General features: G+C 40.7%; 1 protein-coding gene across 1 annotated transcript in view; it reads right to left on the reverse strand.

Moving 5' to 3' along the window:
• The window catches only part of tex11 (testis expressed 11), a 25,954-nt gene extending 15,029 nt beyond the window's left edge, over positions 1-10,925 (reverse strand). Inside the window, exons 1-15 of the mRNA XM_063190638.1 lie at positions 10,846-10,925; positions 10,444-10,556; positions 10,264-10,348; positions 9,906-9,985; positions 9,588-9,668; positions 9,174-9,293; positions 5,613-5,693; positions 4,804-4,889; positions 3,977-4,034; positions 3,582-3,677; positions 3,009-3,090; positions 2,700-2,778; positions 2,226-2,377; positions 1,356-1,441; positions 550-687 (exon numbers count right to left, since the gene is read on the reverse strand). Of these exons, the coding sequence (XP_063046708.1) occupies positions 550-687; positions 1,356-1,441; positions 2,226-2,377; positions 2,700-2,778; positions 3,009-3,090; positions 3,582-3,677; positions 3,977-4,034; positions 4,804-4,889; positions 5,613-5,693; positions 9,174-9,293; positions 9,588-9,668; positions 9,906-9,985; positions 10,264-10,348; positions 10,444-10,556; positions 10,846-10,873 (1,365 nt within the window). The 5' untranslated portion in view covers positions 10,874-10,925. The remainder of the gene's footprint in view (positions 1-549; positions 688-1,355; positions 1,442-2,225; positions 2,378-2,699; positions 2,779-3,008; positions 3,091-3,581; positions 3,678-3,976; positions 4,035-4,803; positions 4,890-5,612; positions 5,694-9,173; positions 9,294-9,587; positions 9,669-9,905; positions 9,986-10,263; positions 10,349-10,443; positions 10,557-10,845) is intronic.
• Positions 10,926-14,424: the final 3,499 nt, after the last annotated feature.

Consider the following 14,424-nt stretch of genomic DNA (forward strand, 5'->3'; position numbering starts at 1 on the left):
AGTAGTAGTAGCAGTAGTAGTAGTAGTAGTATTAAGATTCGCTTTTTCGTCTCTAAAGATTCACCCTAATCCTGACAGTCAAATGAGTTAAGTTGGATGCAACAAGACTTGTTCTTTTATTGGAGTTTTGGAGAAGTTTCAACCGCAGGATTCTTCAGTTCTGAGGTGCCATCTGTCTGTGTGAACATCGTTGAGATGCAGTGTAAAGCCTGCAAACCTGATCAATTAACAGTGTACGTGTGTGTGAGACTGAGTGCATATGTAAGTGGCTCTATGTGCATCACTTTCTCTGTGTGAGGTATATGTGTCACTGGTTTGCGTGTCACTGTATGTTTTGTGCGCGAGTGTGTGTGTCCTACTGTGTGTCCCTGGGCTGTGTCTATGTGTCTGTGTGCGTGTGAGAGCACGTGTTGTGTGACCTGTGTTTGTTCTCGCGCGCGCGTGTGTGCACGTGCGTGTATGTGTGTGCGTAATGTGTGTGTGTGTGTGCATGTGTGTGCGCGTGTGTGTTTGTATGAGTGTGTATAGGTGTGTGTCTAGTCTCCACACCTTCTCCAGCTGCTGCATGTTGAGGAAGCAGGAGGCCCTGTTCCTCTGCAGCTTGGCCAGGTTGGGGTCCAGCTGCCCGCGCTTGTAGAAGCTCAGAGAGTAGTCGTACCACTGCAGCGCCTCACAGAAGTTCTTGGCCTGGAAGGACACACACACATTCATGCATACGTAGCATCTTACTGTAGATGGGGTCGGCGGAGGGCTTATTCACTATTTGCTGAAAATACTGAACTACATCATAACAACATTGCTATGACCCTACCGAGAGCCTTAGGAAAAAGATCAAGACATGGATATTACAAATTTGGTGACAGTAAGGTTACAACATGAGCTCTGCGGAAAGGGGTTAATGCCTATCTTGTCAAAACTGAGGCCACACAACAAACAGGCCTTTTTCATGTGACCTCAGACTCCTTTGGTTTAATGCATTAGAGGCAGGTATAAGTTGCATCCGGTTGCATAAACATTACATACACCTACACGCCACTGTTTTCTTTCTGACACCAGTCATGTATACCTATTTTGTTTCAAAACGTAACTTGTTTGACACAACAGTGAAAAAGGCTAATTGACTTTGTAACACCGTGTTTGTCTTGTGGCTCATGCTCTTGCTTTTTCCTGTTACCAAATAAGTTCATGTTTGAACAGCCATGGCAGGCAGTATACATATCAAGCTGATGACCGCTGGCTGACCTCAGGCGTTTTAGTAGTTCCAATGTCTATCTGTGTGGTTACTCCATTTTTATCTTTTGTAGGCGGGCAAAATGTGCATCAGCTGATGAGCTTTATGTGAGCTGTTGGCTGACCTCAAAGTGTTTGAAAGCCTGGTCCCAGAGTAGCAGGTGCAGAGTGGTGAGGGTCTGTGGCGTTAGAGGCTGCTTCTTGTAGTGGTCTGCAAAAACACAGGTGAACAGGTGAAACTCAGGGATACAGATGGACAGACAGGCAGACACAGAACAACAGAGAAACAGAGAAACAGACAAACTGACAGTCAAATGGGAAAAGACAGCCAAAAAGACAGACGTACACAGAGTGACTAACAGACAGACAGGCAGACTGACAGACAGGCAGAGGGGTACCAGTGTTGATGTCCTTGGCCAGCAGCTCCTTGTCTTACCGACAAAACAGACCAAACAGACATGCAGTGACAAACTGACATACAGTATACCGCAACACAGACAGACCACCATTTGACCACCAGATTACCATTGATGTCCTCTATCTTCTGTTTGGCCAGACAAACAGACCAACAGACAGACTGACAGACAGGCAGGCAGACAGACAGAGATTATCCAGATCCAGTAGGTGGTTACAGTTGATGACTTCCTCTATCTTCTGCTAGGCCAGAGGAACAGACAGACAAACAGACAGACAGAGGCAAACAACCCGACAGACAGACAGACATTATCCAGATCCAATAGGTGTTGATGATGCCCTCCATCTTTTGCTTGGCCAGACACGCTGACAGACAGACATACAGACAGATTGACAGACATTATCCAGCTCCAGTAGGCTGACAGATATACATTTTGGAGAGATCCTGTAGGTAGGTGGTTACCGTTGATGACGTCCTCAATCTTCTGCTTGGCCAGACATACATAGAGACAGACAGACAGACAGACAGACAGACAGACAGACAGGCTGATAGACAGACAGACAGACATTATCCAGGTTACCGTTGATGACGTCCTCAATCTTCTGCTTGGCCAGCAGCTCCTTGCCCCTCTGCAGCAGCAGCTCGATGTGCAGCACGGTGGCCGAGCCCAGCTCAGGGGACGACTCGAACCGCACACACACACGCTTCAAGAACTCGAATGCCACCGCCTCCCTAAACACACGCACACACACACGCACACAAAAACACACACATTATTATAACCTTATTGTCACCAAAAATGGTAATGACCAAGTCTTTATGAACTACGACTCTCTGAATTGTCATAGCAATTGTGTTGTGATGTAGTTGGGTGTTTTCAGGAAAGAGTAAATAGGCCCGTTGATGGGCCGATCTGCAGTAAGTGGCTACGATTAGTTGCTAAATATACATCTTCCTGGAGTTTGAAAGACGTTCGCCTCCTCAACTGCGGAGCTTCATCAGACATGGAGGGGAAGTTGCATGAAGATGATAAATCGCTGGTACAAAAGCGTACCTGTCCTCCCCCATCAGCAGTCGGACGGTGCTCAAGCTCATGTCAAGGGTGACCTCAGACTCCAGCAGCTCAGACAGCCCTGGCATGGTAAGAAAGGAAGAAAGAAAGAAAGAAAGAAAGAAAGACAGACAAAAGAGAGAAAGAAAGAAAATAAACAAATAATACACAAATTAATTGTATGTCATCTCATCATCCTCATCATCCTCATCACCATATGCACTGGCTGCCTTTGTACTGTATTGTTGATTGACAGTGAAAATTAGTCTGCGTTTAAAGACTGTATTTAGTGAAGGGGCAGCGCTGACTCACCTGCTTTGACCTGCTCATCAGGTGCTCCGCTCCTCAGCAGGATGCGGATCTTCAGGTACACACCAGACGGGTACACGCTCTCCTAGCACCACACGTGGCAAAAGGAACAGTAGAAGTTTTTTTTGTTTTTTAAAACTGCTACAATTTTCTTTACTTCCTTTACTAATTTCCAGTTACTGTAGATTACAAGCAGCTGATTCTAGACTGGTTGTATCAAATTTGTGGCAGTTTTTCAAAAAGGGTATTAGGCTTTTTCAGTAAAAACACAGTCCATCTACCTCGGAACAGTGTAATAAGTGGTGTAACAACTATGTGATATCAACTGCTAACAACTACGCTTTCCAGAAATGCACCCCAGTCTGGCTGATGATAAAAAAAATAATTTAGAGCCTTTATGTGTAATGTAATCTCACACTTTTTGAGACAGTCAAAAGTAAAATATTAAGACATGATCATCACAACCTTTTGGTCATAACAAGCTTGTAATAGAGGCTCTGTATGAAAGGGTTAAGAATCGTACCAGCAAGGCAGACTTCTGAAACGCTTGCACATTACTTGCCCAGTTGCCCTTACCTTATTGGCTAAGCAGATCGCATTCAGAGCCTTCTCCTTAAACTGTTGACAATCCCACTCCAAATATACTGTTGCCAGGAGCCTCAGTACTTTTGCCTGTTACAAAATGAATGAATGAATGAATGAATGAATGAATGAATGAATGAATGAATAATATACAATAATATATAATAATATATAATAGTGATGATAATAATTTGTAAGATAGTGTGAAACCCTTGTCCAAACCCAAACATGCTTTCTAGCATCTTTCCAACAATGTATTTCATTACATTAGATCCCCCTAAGTTTTCCATGGGAAATCACATTATGTAAACCGGAATATGCACAATGTGAATCTTGGAATAGCACTGCTCACCAAGTGCGCACAAAGAAGTATTTTATTATTTCCCTACCTGCACGTCTGTCCCTGGGGCGTACTTGGCATTCATCTTTCCTATGTCATAACTTTGGCTAGTGAGCACAATGGCAGATAAAACAATGACTTTACACACAGACACACACACAGACGCAGATACATATTGCAAACACACACACACACACACACACACACACACACACACACACACACACACACACACACACACACACACACACACACACACACACAATGCCAAGAAAAGCTACATCCTTCGCATCAATTTTATTATTGGCAATGTTAAACAAAACAGGCGGTACTTTTGCTGTCAATACCAATCACAACAACTGCTCCATCTCTCTAAATACTCATCTCTCCCTGAGGAAAATCACTTACACTCTTATACTACAGTATATTCAAACCGAGTAGCTCTTCAATTCATGGCTTTTCTTTTCCCTGTTTTAAAATGATACATTATACTCTATATACACTATACTTAGGTATATATTATTTGAAATAGCATTGTGGCAGTGCAGTGGCTTAGTGCAGTAAGGCACTCCACAAATGTGCTTGCATGCTCATTAGGATCCAGGTTCGAGTCTGGATTGAGTCGTGTCCCAGCCCTGCCCCATGTCTCTCTCCAACTCTCTTCCTGTCATTATCTGTACTATCCTAATACTCAAGAAAGGCACAATCTCATTGTACTTTAAATATCATTGTAATGTATATAACAATAACGGCTTTCGATGCTAGCTACAGTATGTTGTTAGGTGGCATATGTGACAACATTATTCTGCACTCCCTGCTGCGTATGTGCATTTATGTGCATTTGCGGGTTTGTTTGTAACAAATAATGTAACCCACCTCAACCAAAATGAACTTTCTTCATATTTTCTGAGATTGTACGAATCGACTCCAAAATTGTAACACATCAAAGAAAGATAGCCAGTCTACAACAACAACAACATGTACAGTATCAGTTAAGTACAAGCGCTAACATTTACCAACCCTACCACACAAGACATAATCACATTTCAGTTCATTGAAAGGTTAAGAAATGAATTCAGGTGAAAGGATGTTGATGTTGGATCCCAACAGCCAATGGAATGACATCGCTGACGTCCATAGCCCAAAAGAAAAACATTTGATTGGCTGAGAGTCTCTGTTACCTCGTCTAAGCCTCTTTGTTTCCCTCATTTACACAGTCAGAATGGCACACAAACAGTGGACTGTTTCTAACTTCATTGTTTGCAAGAGTGTTTGTACTGTTCTGTCAGTTCATTATGTTCTTGGAATACTGTGAAAAGAGCAACACAAATGCACACTCACACACGCATGCACGCACGCACGCACACACACACACACACACGCACACGCACACGCACACACGCATGCACGCACGCGCACACGCACACATACACAACCCTACTAAGCTAAAAGGCAGTGAGTCAATACTTGTCAAATTCAATTTGTACTGGAAACTTTTTGCCACATTTATCCTAATGAATTGGTAATGATGTTGTTACATTTGCACAATGTCGACAGTGACATGTTAACATGGGATCAGATGTTGCGCAAACTGTTTTTGTATTTGTGAACTGTGCTATACCGATAAAGTTGATGTGAAATTAACTTAAAGTGACGTAGCTAATGGATAAATGTGGCTACTGCACCTCTTTGGGGAGCCTCTGCAGCATCTCTCTGCAGCGCTGCATGCACCCCACAGCCTCTTGGTGTCGCTCCTGAGCAACGGCCTGCAGTCAGGTGGAGAGACTGACCATTAGTTAGTAGTTACACTAGTGTATCTGTGTGCTCTGTGTGTGTAGTATACTGTGTGTGTGTAGAGTGTAGTGTAGCTGTCTGTCTACATGCCTGTCTGTTTGCCAGTCTCCAGTGTTGTACCCAAACGTGTTCAATGAACGAGCGTTCATGAACGAGTTCATATTTTGAGCGAACGTGAACTGAACGTACAATATTTACTATGAACGCGTTCATTCTGGAGCCCATGAACGACACGTTCATTCGTTCATTCCGTTCATTCCGTAGGTACCAGATGAACTGAAATGACAAGAGTGATTCTCTAATTCGCCTACACTTTTAAGTCCGTGGATTTTATTTGGCAATTCCACTAACTATTAACTGCATCCAATGATGTTTTGGACATTAGAAAACATTTATCTTTCATATAATACAGAAAGTGTAGACATAGCATTATTTCCCTCAGCAAGAATGAATATTTAATACTGGTTTTGGGCGTTTTCATGCCGTCCTGTTTTCCAAATGTCAGATTCAGTCTTCATATTAGCATGTAAAGAAACTTGTTTTGCCCAAGATGATTGCAAATGTTGATTCACAGTAATCATCACAATATGACAAAACTGTCAGAAAGACCACTGTCCTTTCCATTATACATGAAATTTGCCATTTTGTGTTTGTCCACGAAAACTGTGTTAACGGTGTCACGGTCTGAAACCTCCTCCATAAATCAGTAATGGTTTGGTCTTAGGCCATACGAATAACATCACGTGATGTCATAACCTCTTTGGCAGGATACGGGAAGACTTTTTGGTAAATATTGAGCTCCATCCTTCCATAATATAATCCATTCTTTTTCATGTTCTCATAGCGGGAAAATTGCCTGTCAACGGTGTTATCAACATATTCATAAGAATCTGAATTAGAAATCACATGTAGAAAAACACAGATAAAGCATACAGATACATGAATTGATTAAGGTGTTGTGGTGGAACTTCTGAGGTCCTCAGTTAGCACAACACCATAAAAATGGCTGAAATGTCAACGGTGTTACCGTCAATGGTGTTACAATTAAGTATGATAGTCAGGGTTGCCAGATGAGGCTGATGATTTCCAGGCCAAAAAGTGATCAAAATCCGCCCTAAAAACCCGCCCAATTCTATTGATTTATATGGCAGTGGGAAGGTTTTTCTGATAGATGCCATTTTTACCCGCACCCGGCCATCCTAAGCAGCCCAATTGGGCGGGAACCAGCCCAATCTGGCAACACTGATGACAGTTGAGGAGGAGTATGTTTTTGCCAATTTATATCCATATTGACAGACAAACAAACTAAATAATTTGTGTTCTAGGGAGATGGGTTTGTCTGCTCTGTTTTTTCTCCTAAAAAAGTGCCGACTTGTTCCCCTGCACTGTTGACCGTAACACCGTTGAGTAACACCGTTGACTGTTTTGAAAGTGTTTTTGCGCTATTGATCCCTTATGTGTTGGAAAAATCCTATGAACATACACTAGGGATTATCTCTGGAGAAGGAAGTCTTGTGTAAGGAGGGTGACTATATTCAAATCAGACGTTACAGGGATTTATGATGAAAAATGTGTCAGTCTGTATCACAGTGACTCATAAAATCCTACTTATGAAGCTCAACAATCACATTTTCTATATCAGTTGCACAGATTAAAGACAACATTACTGCTAAGGGACATAAGCACTTTCAAACATATATTGTTTCAACTCTGTAGTATTTTTATATATGTTTGAAATGACATAGTATTTGTCCATAACACTGTTGACAAAATAATTAAGCAAATGTTCGCTTTCATTAGAGTATTTATCAAATGATTTAAGATTAAGCTTGGCAATTTGTTTGTTTGGAAACTTAAATATATACACTATGTAAACATCTAGGTCATTTAGTTGAAAAAAAATACTGATAATTGACATTTTGCTTTTGCCAAAAGCGTAGGGAATCGTAGAATCACTCACAACATGATCTCCAAAAATTCTGCGCTCCTGACACGGATGTTAAGGACACAAAATCTGTGTCCAGGAGCGCGGATCTTGCCAAAATTCCGTGCTCCTGGACACGGAATTATTTTCCGTGATGGACACACAGAAGTGCTCTCTCTATACTCCCACAGCTCTATGTTTCCACAGTCTTGTGTTTTCTCAGGATTTTTCTAATTTCAAATATTTTTTCTCAAAAAACATTTCTTACTGACAGGTTAGGGTTATGGATTGTTTTGGTCTGGGCACAGCTAGTTTTCTTTCATTCATTATATGAATTTGATAGCCTAGCAACCAACTGGAAAAGGTATTTCTCAAAAATATGTCTTTAATGACAGGTTAAGGTTAGGGAATGTTAACTTAAATAACTATAGCATTATTTTGTTTAGGATTAGCATTTGGTATGTATTTTCTAATGATAGAGTTAACACAGTGCTGTGGTAATAGCCTTTAGAAAGCACTTCCGTGTGCCCATCACGGAAAACAATTCCGTGTCCAGGAGCACGGAAAACAATTCCGTGTCCAGGAGCACGGAAAACAATTCCGTGTCCAGGAGCATGGAATTTTGGCAAAATCCGTGCTCCTGGACACAGATTTTGTGTCCTTAACATCCGTGTCCAGGAGCACGGAATTTTTGGAGATCAGGCTGGAATGAACTAGTTCATTCATTTTGTGAACTATGAACGAACTAGTTCATTTTGAAAAAAGAATGAACTATGAACGAACTAGTTCATTGTGATAGCTTTGAACTTGAACTAGTTCACGTAGAAAATGAACTTTCCCAAAACTGCCAGTCTCTTCCTGCCTAGTCTACATGAAGATAAAAAAACTGTATATTGTTCATTGTGCTCAATTTATGATGCTATTCCTGTATGCCATGCAACTGTTAAATTTTGGGAGGATCTGTAAGGTGTGTCTACACACTGTATATCTTTCTGTCTCAGTTTGCTTGGCCGTCTGACATTACTACTGGAAAAACATGGCTCATTGTGTCACAGTTATTGTCTTAGTGCTCCTCCTGTTCCTGAATAAAAAACCCTGCTGCACTTTACTGAAATTTCTCTGTCCAACAGACAGTCTATTTCTCTGAGACATCCTTAGGAAACTTGCTTTATGCACATGTAATACCTGCGTACCGTACAGTATTTCTGTGTTTATCTGTATTGTAATATTTGCTACGTTTATCTGTGACATCCTTGTTGTGATGTTATTGTGCCATACATTCTACTGTGCAATGCTGTATTGTTCTTTTTTATGCACTGATGATAATAATACAAAGAATAAGAATACATTCTATTTGTTAAATGAACATCCTTTCAGAACATCCAAAGTCATCTTAGAAACAAAAAATAAAACTAAAATAAAAATGAATTGAAAAAGAGATTGTTTTAATGTAAGTGGGGAAAATGGTGTCCTATCTGTGTTGCTTTATCACTCTGTGTGTATTGTTGTGTTTGTTTCTTTGACTCACAGATTCAGCTTGATAAGACAACACCCTCAGCAGGTCCTTCTCCACATCCGCTTTGAGCATGTTGATATCTGAAGCGCCATCTCCAGTGGATACCAATCTGCTGTACAGAGTCTCCAGGCTCTGTGAAATCAGCAGCCACACCAAACCAAAGCGCCATTATATTGATGGGGGGGGGAATGTTGTGTGTGTGTGTGTGTGTGTGTGTGTGTGTGTGTGTGTGTCTGCGTGTGTGTGTGTGTGTGTGCGCGCGCGCATGCGCCTGTGACTGCTGTATAATATTATATAAAACACTGGCAATGCCTCAAGACACAATGACCGCCCTCCCTATTCTGTTAAAATACTTAAGGATTTTCGTGCGTAAATATTTCACATAGCGCACATACTACTTTAGACGTAAAGAGAGGATTACATTACCTTCACTGCCAGAATGAGGAACTCATCTGCCAACTTGGGCTTTTTACAGTCGAGCCACGTCCTACCTGTCTTGCTCGCCATCTGGGACACATAAAAAAAAAACAATTCCAACGACCGACCAGGTAATAGTAATCTTATCTCACATATGGACACATGCCATTGCATATTTACACAAAGTAGACTTTAAGTGAGAACTAGAAAAAAATGAAAGAAAGAAAGAAAGAAGGAAAGAAACAAGTTAGAAAGAAGCCAAACTCTGTTGCTTGGTAACCTTTTTAAATTATGAGCGAAGGAAAGAAAGAAAGAACGTAGGCCTACCAGGATTTGCTTGCGAATTATGCTTTCTCCTGGATTTTCTGGTGCAGATGAGTGCACCAATTTGCATGCCACATGACGGACTGGTAGACAGACACAAACATACAGACATAGGCAGACAATTGTTTCGCAAGTCTCGTTTTGCTGCATTGCCACATAATACAATGAAAAAACAATGTGGTGTTAACTCGACTCATAGTCAAATTAAACCTTTTTCTATTCTAAGTTTGCTGTGATGTTTGTAATATCGACTTCGATAGAGTTATTTAAATATATGCACATTCATTTTAAGTATTTGGGCCATTAAGACATCATATAGAATACTGATGTCTATGATTTGGGCCCCTGGGCCCTGGCTCACCTTTCGCCCTCTGCTGTTCACTAATATCTGGGCCCACGCGCTTCGTTACCGCCCAATTCCATAGTTGAATGGCTACGTCTTCCATCTGTCAAATGTTTAAAACTTGGTTATTTATTTATTTATTCCGTGTGTTAGACTCACTTCTGTTGTTATAGTTTTAAAATAAATTGCACGGTTTACCTGAGAATCCGGCGACTGGGTAAAGACTCCACCTGATATCTCCTGGAAAAGCCTTTGGACCACATCATCCACGTTGATGTGGCTTTGTTTACGGATCAACTGTTCGGCCAGTTCTAGGAACATAAGACATCAAAGCATTTGAGAGCACTGCACTGAACCAAAAATACAGCTGGTCACGATAGTTTCTAGTTTCTGTATGTTTTATTATTCAACGCTATCTGAATTACTTGTATTTAAATGTGTCCTTCAAAATTACTCTACCGAAAACTCTACGACTAACACCACTTAGTAGCCGAGCTAGCTAATTCGAAACACCTCCTGTCCATTATCTCCGTGTTATAATTTTCAATATTTTCTACGAATTCACGTAATAAGTTAGCATAGTTAATAGATATAACAAACCCTTCACAACTGAGACTGGGGGCTCCATGTCTTTAGGTGAGTTGAGTTACTGTTATATTATCTCAATTTAAGACAGCTAATGTTATCAGCATTTGACTTCTTTGGACCTGTTACAGTGCACGAGAGAGCTCATCATCATGACATGAAGTTTCGTGCGCGAGCGTTCTGATGATGTGTGTTTTTTTCATGAAGCCTTTTCTTTGGTAAGTAAGTAGCTCCCTACTTATTATTTTACATCTATTTCTAAAAGTCATTCTGACTTAGACATTCAATTTAGACGTTGTTTGGTTACTCGCGCTGAAATTTTATACTGTAGTACAATTTTGTAGGATGTTGGAGGAATGAATGTTCTCTTGAAGAGCTGACACTTGCATCAGGCAGCGTGTGCTACATGTGCTATTTTTCCTTCTGTCCACGTGGTGGCGCCTATGATATGGGAAATGTCAGTGGGTCTTCCGAAATGGTCCCCCTTCACAGTGTGGTATCTTTCAACAAGAACTTGAACGTTTTCCAACGTGAAGTAAAATGTATTTTCTGTGTGTAAACAAATAAAAACCTCAGTCCCTGTTATTAGGCACGTTTTCTCTATGCTCCATTGCATTGCATTATTAAAGCTAATTTCATCACAGTTCATCAAGGGCCTAGGCCAGTGTATTTTTTTTTTCAACATCTCAAGATAGGGTTTTAATCACCACATCCAAAGGAAATTACTCGTAAGTAAGCAACTGGATTCAACTTGGACAATATGACTGAGAATCATCACCAGACTGTAATCAATCTCAAGTTGCCTCATTTCAGGCAGAACCCTCCACCATTGCTGCCACTGTTTTGAACAACCACAGCTTCAACCTGAATCCGACTTGACAGCAACATTAGCCTGCAAGTTATGTGAGTAGGCCTGATAGTCTTGTAAACAGTAGCAAATAGTCAAATAGACAATTTTTATGGGTTTAAAAAAGCGTACAATTGCAGGCCCTGAATGCAATATAATAAATTACTGAGACATTACAAGCCCTCCCTGGTGAGAAAGTTTTGTGCGTTTATGGACGAAGGTCGTTGTTTTGTTACAATAAAGATTGTATTCTTTAGCCAAAAAGAAAAGAAATCTGGCTGCCTCACTTAGAAAGCCGCCGGCCCTGGTTGGACACCCTCGGCTCATTGTGTCAGATGCAGCAGATTTTTTAAAAAAATAAAAAATACGTCTTAAAAGCCCAGTCCTTTCAGTCCTCCGCTTCCAGCAATTGTTCTGGCCTCAGTCTTATCAGACTGGCCTCCCGGTCCATGGGGAACGAAACAGAGCTGTGCTGAGCTGGACTGAGATCGCCAGTCTTACGTATGGCAGCCTTCAGGCAACACTGCAAATAAAGGCATGAAAATGAACTGCACTGTTCTTGCCAGACACACACTTGGCTGGTTTTGAAATTCTGATTCACCATTCCAAACAATAGCCTGCAGACTATTTAACAGTAGTAGGCCTACAACATCTAGTCAGGATAAATGTCTATGTTACACAGAGCAAGCAGTTGGTGGATTTATAAACTACAAGTACTGGTCCACTGAGAAGATGGAATAACTGCCTCAAAATAGCTGTAAACGGTTTATTGCCTCAGCTCATGTACAATACTTCTGCTCATTCCTTATAATGTGTTTTTGACAGCAACAAGTGATACACACTCCTGTTATGTGTCTCATATTACTTCTGGTATGAGTTACACAGAGCAGGTTGTCAAAGTGGGACAATATGCTTAAAGTTTAAGATGACAGAAATCTTGTATTGAGCGTCTTTTAAGCAAAAGGGACACTGTGTGAGATTTTTTGTTGTTTATTTCCAGAATTCATGCTACCCATTCACTAATGTTACCTTTTTCATGAATACTTACCACCACCATCAAATTCTAAGTATTCATTATGACTGAAAAAATTGCGCTTTTCATACATGAAAAGGGGGATCTTCTCCATGGTCCGCCATTTTGAATTTCTAGAAATAGCCATTTTTAGCTGCAAAAATGACTTGGGCCATACTCGAAAATAGTAGTTTATTATTTAGTAAACTTTCATGAAAAGATCAAATTTGACAATAGTCAGCCCAGTTTCAATGAGCAGCATAGTTGCAGTACCTTTTTTGACCATTTCCTGCACAGTGTCCCTTTAAGCAAATAAAAGCAGTTTTAGAAAAATCTTAGAAGCATCTACACTATGCTATGCAAATATGTCTATGAGCATATTGCACAAAGATAGCTTTCCAAATTCTTTGATTATAAAAATGTATGTTTTCTTACATCTTTTGTATCATGAAATTTTGAAACCCTCTGCAAAAATGTTTTGTTTGTTTGTTTAACAGTAAACCACCCAACGCGAGGAGCATGGGCGTGTGTTTGTGCCGATGTTTTCCCACAAGGACCCGGCCTCAGCACACGTTGAAGGTATGTTGAATTATGCGCAGAGTCAATGAACTCAACTCGGGAATAAGTTATCAAACCTCTCTGGCTCTCCCATGTTTAATATCACCCACGGAAAAGGGGGGAATGTGCCGTGCCCTTCACCTTTCAACTTGGAGAAACTTATCGAGTTTCCAGCATTGGGACCACACGTTCATGGGAATATTATGCACCGTGGTTATAAAGGACCATGGGCTCCCATCAAACACACACACACACACACACACACACACACACACACACACACACACACACACACACACACACACACACACACACACACAGACCAAGTCAAATGTCTTCTGCAGATGATCGGGAATGAGTGTAATCAAAAATGTGGGAATATCCCAAGTTTTGCTTGAATATTGCCCAAAATCATCTTCGGTTGAGATTGTGCAAACATTTTTTTGTCAAAGCGTTCAAGTTTTGGGTAGGCTAAATATTGCTCTCTAATTAATCTTCTATTAACTTTGTGAAAACAGTGTTGTCAAAGTATTCACGTTTTTGGGTAAATATTGCCCAAATTCATCTCCTATCATTATGCAAGCACTTTCGCCAATGTTTTGGACTTATGGTGAAATATTATTCCAAACAAAAGTCTTGATGGCACAAGCACCATTCTGAAAGTATTAAAAATTATAGGTCCTATTGATGCTCCAAAAGTTGGCCAACTCCCTTCAGGTTGTTTATCTTGATATGAAACTTATGTGTCCTGTCTCCTTTGTTAAAAATAAGACATGTAAATATTTATTTTGAGGTATCTGCAAAGGTATCTGCTCAGAGGCTTGTATAATGCTTGTTTAAACACGTTATCAGTCCAGGCTTGTGATTCAGTTGACCATTGGAAATCCATTCAAGTGACTGAGGGGCATTGTTCAGTGTTCAAAAAGCATGGCACTGTGTTAACAAAGTGAATTGAAGCAAATGAAAGTAATCTACAAGTCACACTCTTTTTTTCTTTATTTTAAAGTCACATACTATCTGTTTATAATGGCAGACTACTGTCAGATTAAGTTGTTTGACCACATCAGATCCCTTCATATGTCTGTGTCAATGCAAGGGCCTTGCAAGTTGCAAGTGACGTTGCGTCCTTCCCTTTCCACTATAAAGTGGAACCGTTGCCAAGAGCGCACACAGCCCA

This window comes from Engraulis encrasicolus, chromosome 23 (genome assembly GCF_034702125.1).
Source record: "Engraulis encrasicolus isolate BLACKSEA-1 chromosome 23, IST_EnEncr_1.0, whole genome shotgun sequence".
Taxonomy (NCBI): Eukaryota; Metazoa; Chordata; class Actinopteri; order Clupeiformes; family Engraulidae; genus Engraulis; species Engraulis encrasicolus.